This window comes from Falco punctatus (assembly GCF_963210335.1).
Source record: "Falco punctatus genome assembly, chromosome: 4".
NCBI lineage: Eukaryota > Metazoa > Chordata > Aves > Falconiformes > Falconidae > Falco > Falco punctatus.
The window spans coordinates 100,197,517-100,212,242 of record NC_137583.1 but is presented as its reverse complement, the minus strand read 5'-3'; the positions used below and the strand labels follow the sequence as shown (position 1 = coordinate 100,212,242).

The following is a 14,726-nucleotide window of genomic DNA, read 5'->3' as shown; positions in this document are numbered from 1 at the left end:
GCCTAGTTTGCCCAAGCTAAAAACGTGTCCTGATACAGCCTGCACTTGTTATTACAATAAGTTTTCGCTGACGTGCATCACAGAACCAATTACCACATACTCCCTGTCAACATCCATCACCATATCACATCACATAAGGCATCCACAGCAAGAGAAAGGTAAACAGAAATGTTGTTCCATTTAGATATATAGCAATTAACTACCATTAAGATCTAGCATCCTTTTTACTGTTTTCTGTGAGGGGAAGAAAAAAGCATACTACAGATAACTGCTCAAAGGATGCATGTATTTGTCTGTGACATACCACAACTACAGACTGACAAAACAGGTGCTGTATCGTAATAGTAAGTTGTCTACATATGATGTAAAGAACAAATGTGGATTTTCAAACCAGTGCTGCAAACCCAACGTATAATTGACACTATCTCTGTGATTTCAAGCACAACTGTTTTGCCTGGTTTTAGGACGTAAACATAAATGAAAACAGTCTTTCATAAATTAAGCCTCTAAAGGACTGAAGCAGTTGGCCAACTGTCTGCAGAGCCAGCACATCAACTGTTTCCAGTGACAAGATGAATATGCAATTCAGAGTTAGTATTTATGATCTCTTCAATGCCACTACTATTATTTGGCATGAGTAGTGTGCCACAGTCACACTAAGCTAACCACTCACCATCAGTTTGCAAGTCGTTAACTGCTGGTCAACAGCCAAACTAAACAAGTCTTCAGTTTTGCTGAAGTCATCAGGTGCCAAAATGTTTCTGACATTTCTGTAGAGCACCATTAGCAAGTTACCCTAAGCTGGTTCACACGAAGCCCTCCAACAGGGATCTATCAAAGTTACACAAAGCTGAAAGCAAACAGCACTTGCTAGCCATAGGAGCTCCACTCAGACAGGTCCATCTGGTCTTTACCAGCAACAAACTGTAGCATTTCCCAGGCTTCATCCTTTAGGACCAGTTCTTGCAGAATCCATTTCAGTACCTGAGCTTTTCCACATGCTTAGTAATTGTACCTGTGGGCTCTGAACTGCTTAGAGCAGTTGATAAAAGTTGCTGACAGGCCAGAGCTTATTATCTGCACTGTCCAAACAAAATGCATGAAGTACCCTCAAAATACTAGATGATATTTTGTAACTACTCTTGTTTAATCTAACATGGACAGTGATTCTTCAGGCAACATCCGGAAAGCCAAACCTATATGGGCTAAATCATACACAAAGAATTCTGCTTTAATGGTATCTGCTGAGTTTGCTCGCATTCCTCCTGATCACAACTCCTGAAGACAACACTGTCACATATAATCTGACAGAAGAATCAATACCTACTCTTGGATTGCCAAGAGTCACCTGTGTGAATACCAAAAGTCTTAGCTGCAGTTGTGATTCAACGTCTTCCTAATATATAACAGTGCCCATAATTCTGCTTCTCTGTGGCCTAGCTTTTGCATACAGAAAACATTGTCTAGATTATATTCTTTGTCACATGTAGCTTGAAGTGCACCAAGACAGCCAGGGATGCATTTTTGCACTTAGGAAGAGTATTACCCACATGCAACAAGTGAAAGATTTTTCCATACACCATACAAAAGCATACAAGAGTGATTATTTGCACAAAAAGATGGTTTTCTTCTGAAGAGCACTTTATAATTTCTTCCAGGTATACTGAGAAACGTGCAATAAAGAAGTACTGCACATAGCTAGCAGACCATGTAGACACACTGTTGCTGATAAACACAGAGCTTATCAGCATGAACTTTTGCATTATATGCTTTATGTATACAAACTTAGCTCACCCTACATTAACAATCAGGTTAAAAAAAAAAAAATACTCCTCATCATGTCCTTTCACACTTAGATGCATGGGCAACCATGACAGCACTATGCTTTTTACACATATCAAAGACATCTAGTACTCATCAACTAAAACGCCAACTACAGATCTCTTAGCAAGTTAATGGAAGCTAATTACTTCAACAGAATAACGGAATACATGGAAAGAATACTGCACCAAGGAAAAGCATAAGCATCAAAGAAATCCCTCCACTGCAAGTCAGAAGTAAAGCTAGTGGGATATGGAACTGTAACCTAACTTTGCAAAACATAAATCCAACAAAATGAGACAACTTACACAGGTGAAAAATGTATAATGCTTGCACAGAAGCCACTAAATAGCAGTAGTAAGTCTATAGATGTTGAGCAAGACACTGAACCAACTTAATCACACCCCTGATTACACCAACCTGAAGCTGTATTGACATAATAAGATCAGATCCCTAATAGAAAGCATATTCACATGTGTTTAAAAACATGTTACTGGTAGCGTGCTATGTAAAGCTAGCTTACTGCTGAGCATCCCGAATTTCACCACGTACTTCACTTATTTGATGACTGATTATACAACTGAGTTGTTTCCAGCTGCACACTCAAGAGCTGCAGTGTGCCCACTTGCAGTTCCGCCAAAAGCTCCGCGCTTACACTTCCAGCATAAAGCTGAACAGTCTTTCGGCCCGGCGGGGGTAGGGGAAAGGGAGGAACGAAGGCGGGGAGGCCAGGAACGTAGGCGGAGAACCAGCGGGGCAGGGACGTTTATAGCCAGGTTACGACGAAGCTTCCCGGTAAGCACCGAAGGGGTGCTTCCAGCTGCTGCAAGAAGTGCCCGTACCCGCTTCTCAAGCACGGCAGCTGCAACGCTACCCCTAAAGCCCGTCAGGAAACAGCAGCGCACGGGCAGTGCTTGTTCCCACCTAAAAATAAAACGCAGGGAAAAGGCATTTCGCAACCTGCCCTGAAGGACGCTGCTCCTCCGGAGACGGACAAACTTTCGAAGCGCCCGCCCGGCCTCCCACTTTCTTCTCGGCTGGAACCGGCATGTCTTCCCGAAGACCAGGCAGCGGTGTCAGCTCCGGGGCGCACCCGCCAGGGGAGGGCAGCGGCTGAGGCGGCGCTGACCCGGGGCACCTCTCCCCGCCGGCTGGGCAGGGCCGGGCCAGGCCGGGCCGAGACGGGCCGCAGCAGGCCACCCCTCCCTCCCCCGGCCCTCCGGGGGCTGAGGAGAGGATCGCAAACCTACCGATAGCTCGAAGGTCTCAGGGCGACCCGCGGCGCTGGGAAAGGGGACGCCGGCGCCCTGAGTGAGGCAGCCACTGCCGGCCCCCCCGTACCTTGTAGTAGAAGACCGCTTCCTGGTAGCGCCCGCTCTGGTCCCGCTGCACCGCCAGCTGCGCGAACTTCACCGCGTCCAGCTCCAGCGTGGTGGCATCCATGGCCGGCTCCCTCCCAGTGCCACCACTGACGGTGGCTGCCCCCACTCAAGCCCGCTCCGGCTCCCCACCAGCCCGGCCGCTTCCTCCGCCTTCCCGGCCCAGCCGCGGCCACTGGCCCCGCCCTCATCGTAAACGCGTTCTCCTCTGGCCACACCCACCTGCCCCGACCGCAGCTGCCCCGGCCCCGAGGCCGGCCGCGCCCCGCCCCGAGCCGCGGGGGCGCAGTGCGCATGCGCCCTGGGCGTTGTTTTGGGTTGTGTAGGTTGGTTTTTTCGAGGCGTGGGTGGGCGGCCTCCTGCCGGGCGCGGGCGGCCGTGGCGTTCTGCGTGCTCGGGCACGCGTGGGAGGGCGGGGCTCCTCGGGTTTGCCGAGTGCGCGCTCGCGTGTAGCGCGAGGCGCGGTGGGGAGGGGGCGGTGCCGTGCCGTGCCCGTGGCGCGTACTTGGTTGTCTGCGGCGGCTGAGGGGAGGTCGGGCGCGGGGCTCAGAGCCGCCATCCTGCCGCTCCCTCAGGTGCTGAGCAGGTGAGCCGCACCGCTGGGTGGGTAGCGGCGGCCCAGTGGTGTTAGTGCTGTATTTTAAAACAGAGTGGGGCTTTGATTTTTTTTTCTCGACATCCTTTTTAATAGAGGTATTTAAGATACTTAGTAGTTTCTTCGAAGCCCTAAGCTGTAGAGGTGGGTGGTTTGGTCCTTGTTAACGTTTTGCTCTTGAGGCAAGTTTGTCTAGTCTTAAAGAGAGAATTTTTGGTATGTACTTGTATGTCATACAAGTGTAAAGTAGAAAGCAAGTAAGAAAAGGTGTATTGATACTCTTAAAAAAATAATAGTGCTTCTGGTGTGCTTAAGGCTGGCAGTTTTGAAACCTAAATACCTTAATTACCTAGTATGTTCAGGATTTAATTTTTTTTTTCCTTAGGAGCAGTTTAGAGGAAAACTGCCCTCATTGGGTGGTGGCTGCCAGTGCTTTGTTTTTTGTTCATGTTATAGCACCTGTTTTCTCCCCTTGCCCCAGCTAGTGTTGCAGGTGAATTCCTGAGGCTGAGCTGCTATTACCAAAAATTGTAACCAGGAAAACTCTTCAAACCAAATCATAGTTTAGAAAGCCATCATTGGTTTATTGCAGCATTGGGTGCATGGGATATCTTTCCTCCTAACGCATACCAAGAGTACACGTTATATACAGTAGAATGCTTTCATATTCATAGTACATTACATACTTGTTTTCATTCATGCACAGGATTGGTTACAAGTTTCTCTCTTCTAATGCAGATTAGTGCACATCCTCAGATAGCACTAAAGTTTTTTACCACCTATGAATGTTCCCAAAGTGCAGATTTACCCTCCTTTGGGGGGAGCTATTTGAGGTGGAGGTCACTATCTCCCATTACCACAATTACCTTTGTCCTATTTTCCACGAATTTTCTGTGGGTCACAGCACCTTATCAGCTTGTCTCTTCTTGCAGCCGGAACTTTCTCACTTGGAGGCTTCTTTCTGCATAATTTATAATGGTGTTCTTATCTGTTCTTTGTTTCCCAAGGTTGACTCCTTCATTAGAAGTCCTTTAATCCACCATTTTTGATGACTTGAGAGGATGGGTCAGCTTGACCTAAGCTTTGTGCACATACTCGTTTAACGTATAGTTAATTTGAGAGTTTAGACAACGCTCTGAGAGCTTTAGGCTGGGAAGCCTTGATCTGTATCCTTCTGGATGCAGGGTCTTCAGGGCTGTACCCTAGAAGTGTTTTTTCTGTGAGTTCATGAATCACACTTTATGTGAAAACTGATTCAGCTATACATTCATGCTTTCAGAGTTTCTACTTCATATGAGAGGCAGGGTCTCTCTGCAAAGAGCTACATAGTGAATGCAAGGGGCAATGGGAATAAGTTGCAATGGGAGAGGTTTCATTTTGATGTAAGTTTTTTACAGTAAGAACAACCATTCATTGGAACAACCTCCTCAGGAACGTAGTAGAGTCCCCACTGCTGGAGGTTTTCAAGATGGTATTGCTAGGGAGGGGTGCTAGATGATTTCATTGTGCTTTTTTTACCCCCCAGAAAGGTTGGACCAGGTTATCTTTTGAGATCCGTTCTAACCTGTGCAATTCTGTGGTTCTATGGGCTTTTATTTCTGCTGGAAAATACAGTTTATTGCAAGGCGTTGTTTTTATGAGATATAAAAATACTGTGTGGCAATTCATTCTGAAGCTCTCCTTTATAAGTGTGTGGCTTCTCAACCTATTTTCTGATGACCGATTTAGTAAGAGGTGCAGCTGAATGCAGGAATACTAAGTACTGAAATAATAGAATCTATTATTTTTGCTCTGTGATTTTTGTATGTATGTAGGTAATGTTTCCATTCCATTCCTTATCCCTTTTGTGCTTTACAGGTGCAGTATTCTGTGTAAAAGATGACTTGGTTTTTGTGATCTCCTATGCAGTGGGCAGTTCTTGTAATCTTCGTAGCTCTGTTTTTCATTCTGCTCCTGATAAGGTTGGTGGTTTGGGGTTCTTTTATCCTTCTTTCAAAGTATGTTTTATGTTATTTATTTGAATGCAGAAAAGATCCAGATTACCCTAAAGGATTTTTCTGAATAAAGACACATTTGTTCAATACTTTCTTAATGATACCATGAAAATTAACAAGGAATTTCAATCCAGGTGTCCTTTAATTTGATATTCAGACATAGTGGCATAACTTGTATAGCCTGAAATTATTTGTGTATCATGGCTTTGGACTAAACCATTTACAGATCAAATGGAACTCCAAAGTATCCAGTGACATGCATGATTAAAAGGAGACTGAACTGGGCAGAACAACAGGTAAAGTTATTCTTTATTTAAATCTGCATGTGAAAAACATTTATTCTGTAACATTAACGAAGATTTCTTCTAGTTATTTGGGATTCAGAAATTTCACTTGGGAGAATTAATTTTTTGCTAATTAATGGACACTGGTGATTGGCCCTCTTCAGATAATAAATTGCTTATGTGTTTCTGTTTCATATGAATCTGCTATGAAATTCTACAAGAAGCTTTTAAATTTACAAAAAGTAGAGTAAGTTTGTGTGGTCTTGACTGTGGCTAAGAATTCATACTTATCAATCTTTGCCTTTTGCTTGTAGTATCATTTCAGTTTTGGAGCCAGATACTAAAATTGGCTCCTTTTGTTTGCAGCTGAAGATCAGTTTTTTCCATTGCTGTTGATGTATACCAGATATTTAAATTTTTATATCTATTATTAACTCTTGTCTTTCAAGATACTGTGTGGAAAATCACTTCCAGTTATTAAGGTTAAATATCACAGGATGTTGATATTTGTGCAGAAGGCTATAATAGGAAGTCAACAAATATTAGGGCTGATGATGATGGGCAGAACCTTTGTTGCTTTGTTCACTCAAAAGCTGGCTGGAAAAAAGTTTTAAGTACATGCACCTGTGGTAAGAACTCAGCCTTAAGTAAGTAAGAGCACCCCCTGAAGAAACAAATTTTAGTAATTGCCAGTGATACCAATTGCTGCCCTGCACTTCTCACTCCAAGTTTTGGATTCTACCTACCTGACAAGAGCTTGCTGTAGAGGTACTGGGGATCCCTGTTTTTCTTTGAGCTTGTATGCATTTAAAATTGCTAATCCTTTTCCATGCTGCACTTCCTCATTATAGTGTTATACCACCACACCTCCCAATTTGTTCCATTTCCCTATTGTTACAATTCCTATTGTAACATCCCTACAGGTCTGCTGGCATCCTTTCTTGTTATATCCTTTTCTTCACTGGCACAAGTCCAGATTCCACATCCAGGTCCTCCTCTGCCTGAGTTTTCCTCACCTTGGTGGTATTTGCCTTGAGTATCCCTTGCTTCCCACCATCTACTTTCCTTATGTGCCTTCCTTCCTAACCCCATCTAATGCTTCCTTTCTTATCTCCCCTTCCTACCTGCCTTTTGCAGTCAGTGTGCTCTGAGAAAATCATAGCTGTATAATAAAGAAATTCTTCACTGAGAGTGGTGAGGCACTGGAACAGGTTGCCTAGGGAAGTTTTGGATGCCCCCTCCCTGGAAGTGTTCTAGGCCAGGCTGGATGGGGCTTTGAGACACCTGCTCTAGTGGAAGGTGTCCCTGCCCATGGCAGGGGGGTTGGAACTAGATGATTTAAGGTCCCTTCCAACCCAAACCATTCTATGATTCTATGTTGTCTTTATCTTACTCTCTCCAGCTGTTGTCTTCTTGCAGAGGTAATATCAGATGAAGAAATCAAGGTATCTGTTTCTCTTTCATACTCTTTCCTGATAATTAAACAGAATTAAATCATTCTCATTGCCCTTCCTCTTTGAGATTGTTTAATCCCTTTTTTCCTTTTGTCTCCCATAATGTCTCCCAAAAATAATTTGCTGTCTTCCCAGCTCCTCTTCTTGCCTCCTGATTTTGATTCTTGCTTCTCTGCCTCTTCCTCTCCTTGTTTTTCCGAACATATGCTGTAGGGGTAGACATTTGCACATTAGTGATAGTTCTTACCCAAGTTTTGTATATTGCCTTACCTTTTTGCATTCGACTACAGCCATAGCATTTAATGCTTCCAAGTATTGAAAAACAAAGCCCCAAAACTTTGACATGATTCTGTCGTTTACATGTATTTCTATCAAGTGTCTGTGTTTGAATTCCTCCATGGTTACTTTCACTCTGTCTGTCCCAGCAATGCAGAGTCAGAATATGGGCCACTCTAGTCCTGTATTACTCTTGACTGGAGTGTAGCTGATGCTTGTGGAAGGAGTACAAGAACAGGGCAAATTCAGAGCAGTATTTTGTCTCAGCTTCCTGCAGCCTGTGGGTTGAACGCACGTCATTGCTTCTGATACCTCTTGCTGGGCTTATTTTCAAGGAACTAATCTAATTGTTGCTTTAGCACATTTTGATTTTGGCATTCAAAACATTTTGTGGAAATGTGCTCTACAGTTCAAATTTGTTGTATGATACAATATTTCTTTTTTTTTGTAAATAAACAACGAAACCCCTGCTGTTGCTCAGTTTATCTTTTTGCCCCCTCTCCCCTGCTTATAAGAAATTACGATCACATCTCACGTATCTTCTAGGTTGCCCATAAGTTTGTGTTCTTTGCTATCTCTTTTCTACAGTTACTTTTTTCTTCATACATTTAATCTCTGCTTGAACAGAATCCTCTCAATACATTTGATTTATCCTTGAGGCTCTTTTCAATGCTGCCCCCCTTTTTTTTTTTCCTTGAAATGGGGTGACCAGAATGGTGTGGAGTATTAGAGTTGTATCATTAATTTTGTATCTTGGTATATTGTTTTATTCTGTTTCTTTGACTCCTAACACTGTGTTTTTAACCACTGCTAAGCATTGACTAAAGTTCTAAGAACTCTCCAGAATTAATCATCTTTCCTGAGAAAAGATAGTTCAACATCTGCCATTATGTACTTAATGTGGTGTTTTCTCCCCTGTGATTTAACAGCATTGAATTTCACAGGCTGTTTCCTACATATACAGTGATATGAGATCTCTGTGCAACTCTCTGTAGTAGGCTTTCACAAACCAGAGTATTTGTATCACTGGCATACCTCTTCACCTTATTATTTCCTGCCATTTCCTGATAACTTCTGCATTTTTACAGTAGCTGACCACTTTGCTCATAAACAGAGGTTGGATATGCTGTGTTCAGGTTCCATAGAGGCCTCCCCCATTGCAATTTTAAGAACCGGCATCCCATATATTTTGCTGATAATTAAATTTTCCTCTGTGTTCTTGTTAAAGGTGGGCACTGTGTTCTCCTGTATTGAAATGCTTTCAAATTTTCACTCTTATGAGTAACACTAGAGACTGTCCTTCCCCTAGTGCTCTCCTTTCACAAGGTGCTTTCAAAACCTACACAAGATGCTGTTCATGTGCTAATACTATTGGTTAGCCTGGACAGTGTTATCTCATTGCTTCTGTGGACTGTACTGTTTTATGTCTAGTCAGAATGTAGATAATTTCCTTCTATTTCTACAGTTTCAACTGCAGCAAGACTATGACAGAAGTTGTCACTACTGTAAAATAAGTAATAAAAATTAATCACCATATTGGACACCACCGCCCCCACCCTGCTTATGTCCTTTGTATTATTTTAATCATGTTAAGTATGTTTAATAATCCCTTTATTCTACATTAAAAAGTTGTAGGGGTTCGTTATCCAGTTTGATTCAGTATAGTAAGCACCAGGTAAAATTATTTTAGAAGTGTGATGGTTAATATTTTCAAGTCCTGGATAGACCTTAGACTTAGAGGTATGCACCAAAGTGACAAGAAGTTAAGGAAGGTAAAATAGTTCACTAAACAATGACTGCTGTTTGTTCAGAACATCATTGGAAATGAGTACCTGTTTCATCAATAACTTGTTGAGCCTGTATACGCTATTTCGTTAAATGGATTTGCAATAATTTAGAGTAACGTTGCCTCTATTTTTATCAGCTGTGTAGGAGAAACTCCTTATCTATATTTGTGGGCCTGCTTTGGTTGGGCTGTTCCAGAACAAGTCTGTTCTATCAGATGGTTGGAGTTTGTGTATGTTCTCTAATGCATAAAATGTTTTCTTAAATGGACTATCTCACCTTGACTTATGCTAAGTACTGCCACTTTATTGTTACATATGGTACCTAAGTATTGTATTTTCAGGGCTGAACCCTTACCTATTGATTATATTTAACTCTTTTTCACTACAAAATGAAATTTTCCTCAATTGAAGGCTTCTGAATCTCAACCCAGACCCCTGATTTCTACTGATGGTACTTTGATGAAATTAAGAAGATAGGTAAAGCACAGCTGAAAATAAAGCCTTTCAGTGCATGTAGATATGCTAGCAAGCACTTGTAATGATAGGGTTTTGAATATATGAAGCTACTTGAAAAAAAAGTCAATTATATTACACCACTAGATGTCCATCTACTCTTAGATTGAAGCTAGAAGTTTTTGCATGATTAAAAGAACAGACATTGAACAAATACATTTTTAGTTTGGCCCTGATTTAGCTACAAGTGTGACTGGAATTCCTTTGGTTCATTTTGGTTTTGAACGTTTTTTTGACTCAGTCACAGAGATTTAGATTTGTTTTTTGCAGTCAAACATTCAGCATCCAGACTTGTCTGATGTTTTGGGTCCCCCTGCCCCCTGAAGACTAGAGAAATAGTGGTATGAAATATAAAACCATGTTACTGTATAGAGGTTTTTATTAAATACCACCGTTTCAGCAGAGATTATTGCAGTCCTTCAAAATTTCTTAAATTAGTTTCATACAAAAAGCACTGCAATTCTGTAAAAGTAAGGAGGTCCTCCTTTCACAGTTAAAACACTGGCTCTCAGCTTTATAGGCTGTAATTTGTGGCATCTGTTTGGAAGCAAATGGTTGGTGATAGGGACTGTGATCCTAACTATGGAAAGAAGGAAGAGAAGTGAGAAATGTATGTTGATAGCAACAATATTTTTCACCTTCAGTAACCACATTTCTTTTAGAAATTGTATCTGCACATTCTTTCTTCTGACTGTATTGACTGGGAAAAGAAGCTTAATAATGAAATTAAACTTTATATGAAATAAGTTTGAGTGGAAGGCACCAATGACACTATGAACTATTGCATTAACTAAGAAATCTCCATATGCTGTTTATGCATATATATAATTAATCACATGCATTACAGTCTGATGTAATCTTGTATAAGAAGTAAGAAATTTCTGTAGTGAGTTATGGCAGGGTAGCATTTTTTCAATTTACTCAAAATATTCTTGGGTTGGTGACTGAATTTAGTTATCAGAGAATTGTAGAAAACGTTAAATCCTGAAACTATTGCAGCCCTCTCCCCTCTGCTTAGGTTTCAAAGATGAATTCTGTGGTTTTAGGACGAGTCTACAAAGCTTGGTTTTGATTAGTATGAAATTTGGTAACATTTTAAGAAGAAATGCAGACTATTGACCAAGCGGAGCCAGAACCTTTGTTGTAAAGGAAGGTAATATAAAAATATTATGGATTGCAGTAGGGAAAACAATGCAAGTTTTTTTCAAGTCTCATATACATGAGCTGTGATGTGTTAAGACTTGCTGAGTGTATTGAGGTGAAATTTTGAGTCTGTTGAACGACTCTGCCAGTGACAAGTTTTTCCTTTTCAGGGACTAGGGGGAGAGACTAGCGTAAATGTGTTTGAAAATCAGTTGGAATCATTAGTGCCAAAACAAATTGTTACATGCTATTTTCTCTCTTAGGTGTGACATAACAGGTGTGGTAACAATAGAGTCAGTACAATGTAAAGGTGAAATGTACTTCCTATATTGTCTTTCACTTATTTATGCTGAGATGGGACCAGAAGAGTGACTCTGTTGTGCATCAAAAGGTATCTAGTGTGCTGATCAGCGTGCTCTTTGCAATTTAGTACCTTTCCTGCCATGACCTTCTTTTATCTCACAATCTCTGTCTACTTTTCAATGTTAACTTTCTCCATTCAGTATGAATTAAAATTGGTATTTGTATACAACAGTATCTTAATAAAAGCTAGGTTATCACTTAACAACAATTCTTTTCTTCCCGAGTGCTGCATTATACACTGAGGAAGTGCTCTGGAGCAAATTAACACCTGAGCACTGATAGTTTCTTGCTACTAATGTCCCATATTACTCCTCAAAATTGCCAAAAGTAGTCAAAATAATGAACTTGGCCCTAGTTAATTTTCTCGGTTTGAAGGACAGAAAGGTTTTTAAAGAGATGCTTAAATGCATATTTCTCATCTACTGAAAAACATTTCTGTAACAAAAACGTATTCCCTACAGGATATCAAATTTTTACCAGAAGAAACTCCTAAAGGGTTTGTATTGGCTGACTCTTTTTTTCTTTTTGAAGAAAAATAATAAATAATTCCAACTGTGTGTATAGATTGGGTGGGAAAGGGCATCTTTTAAGGTGCTCTTTATTTTCTCATTTCTGATGAAGGGTTTTTAATTAGCATGAATAATGTTATTTGCAAGACACTAGAATTTAATGAAGCAAGTCCTTTACTGAAACAGCTTGTTATACTGTAAGATTTGAACTCCCAAGGAATTATAAATTTAAAGCTTTATACGCACTCCTCATTGTGATGGGTTGGCTTCCGCTAGCAGCCAAGCTTGCACACTTCCACCTCCACAGCAGGACAGAGCTGGAGGAGGAACAGAGAAAACAGGAAACATGGGAGTAAGAAAACTTGTGGGTCAAAAAAAAGACAAGGAAATCATTCACCAGTTACTGTTGTTGGCAAAAGAGATTCCAGTTGGGGAATTTAAATTAAATGTTTTGCCTGTTAACATAAATGTTTAATTACTGATTTGGGCATTGTAAAACAAAGATAAAATACATTTGAATACTTTGGAAAAGCACTTTTCTTCGCCCTTTTCCAGGCTTAACTTCACTCCAGACACCTCTTCTCCCCTCTCGTTAATGATGCAAGTTACACTTTGTACAAGTGAGGTGATGGGTGATGCAGGAGTTAGGGGTCAGTATGTAGCAGTTTCTCTTTGCTGCTCCTTGTTTCTCTCTTCTTCCACTGCTCCATTGTGCTTACTTGTTTGCTATGCTTTGGTGTGGGTCCTCCACTGTCTGCAGTCCCCTCAGTGGTGTACCCGTTCCAATACGGAACATGCTTCCTACTCTTTGTTGCTCATTTGGTACCCTGCATCAGTCCTCTCAGTCTTAGCTTTTTCTGCCCTTTTTTAAAGCAGTTTTCATAGAGGTGTGACAAGCTTTGTCTGGCTCAACTTTAGCCTGCAGTAGGTCCATTGCTGAGCCAGCTGTGTCTAACACAGGGCAACCCCATAACTCTTTTCACATGGGCCACCCCTGCAGCCCCACCACCACAACCAAAACCTTGTTCTTTATACCCAGTACGCTCATAAAGGGATTAACTTGAATGCAAGAGCTAGATTATTAGAAATAAGGATTATTTTTTTCCCCTCAGATTTGTTAGCAGGCAACTTGGTAAAGCTAAAGCAGTCAGTTGGACTGGATTAGTTGCTATTTGGTATTATTCATGTAGGGCACAACTGAAGACCTGTTGGAGAGTAACAAGAGCCGTAGAGAGGTTACTTGGGGTTCAGGTTCCCATTCCAGACGTATCCTGTGCAATTTGCAGCGGGTGTACCCTGGAGTGAACTTTATGAGCTAAACTAAATCCACAGCTGCAGCAAGGAGCAGCCCCTGCTACCAAAGCTGATGTTGCTGAATCCCACAGGGAGGGCCCTTGTTGAAGGCCCAGTTGCAACATGTTGGTGATCAAGGGGATGTAACTTAGAGCCACTGATACCTTCTGTGCTTTGTCCATCAGATACAGGTGGTATGCTGCTGTGGCTGCTGGTCTGGTGAAGGTTTGTGTGTTGAGTGTTGGCTTCTGCTGTTGGAAGGACCTTCATGTAAGAATGTGTTTTCACCAGCAAAGTTATGGTGTGAACTTGATGAGTATCTGCTGCATTGTGCCAAGTACCATGTAAATGCTTTCAGCCTGCAGACTAAATAGTAAGTGTAAGATCAGCAAGAAGGAAAAACTACTTTGTGTATTCCGTCTTTGAGAGTGTAGTGTGCTTGGGGCAACTGCTGATCAAGTTTACACTTGACCTTCCCAAACAGTAATTTTGTTCACATATCATACTCTTGAGAGTGTCTCCTTCAGATGCATGATTGGTCTCTTATGACTTTTTTTTTTCCTTCCTTTGGAGCTTGTATCTTATATTATGTAGATCCATCTGAACTGAACTCATTTTCAGTTCCAAGCCACTTAGAGAAGCTTGGCAGAGGTGGTCTTTCCTGTAGGTAATATGACATCTGAGATGTCATAATATCTAGCTAATTGTTCAAGGTGCAGTATGATGTACTATAGTGTCTAGAGCAGATTATTTTTTTAGTGCTTGCTTCCTGTAAACTCTTGTGACCCCAAGAAATTCTATCAAACGTCCATTTCTGAACCTTATCTATAACTGTCTGTAGGAACATGAGTACAGAGAAGGTAAGTACTGATGACTGTTCCAGAGAGACTGCATACACATTGTAAAAAAGAATCCAGAACCTGAAAAAGGTGGTTCCAAATCTTGTGGCTGAATCTGGGCAAGTGGAATTCATTGGTCTGTTTTATATGCATCCAGTTGCAAGACTGGTCTCATATGACTTTAGGAAGAGACCAATCTCACAATGCAGTCAAGCATTGATCCATAAACATTGCCTTGTAAACTTTCTAATTCTTTTGCGTGATATGCTTACTCTAAGAAACAAATTTTTGCTTTAATTAGAAGGGTGCTTATTCAATAAAGTAAATTCTTGCAGGTTTTCATTAAATATCCTTACTTTTTACTCCTGTCTTCCAAGGCAAGCAAGACATTGGATAGTTGAAGATCTTTTTTTCCTTCATGAATGAACTTCATTACTGTACTAATGACATTAGACTTAATTAATTTTTGGAGATAT

General features: G+C 41.3%; 2 protein-coding genes across 2 annotated transcripts in view; one reads left to right on the top strand and one right to left on the bottom strand.

The window, feature by feature from the left end:
• The window catches only part of CAPN7 (calpain 7), a 35,698-nt gene extending 32,303 nt beyond the window's left edge, over positions 1-3,395 (bottom strand). The window contains exon 1 of the mRNA XM_080387224.1: positions 3,163-3,395. Within this exon, the coding sequence (XP_080243350.1) occupies positions 3,163-3,264 (102 nt within the window). The 5' untranslated portion in view covers positions 3,265-3,395. The remainder of the gene's footprint in view (positions 1-3,162) is intronic.
• Positions 3,396-4,049: 654 nt separating this feature from the next.
• Positions 4,050-14,726, top strand: part of COL6A6 (collagen type VI alpha 6 chain) — a 109,792-nt gene continuing 99,115 nt past the window's right edge. Inside the window, 1 exon segment of the mRNA XM_080383225.1 lies at positions 4,050-14,726. This exon segment is cut by the window's right edge and continues 22,014 nt beyond it. The gene's annotated coding sequence lies outside the window, so the exon portion shown is untranslated.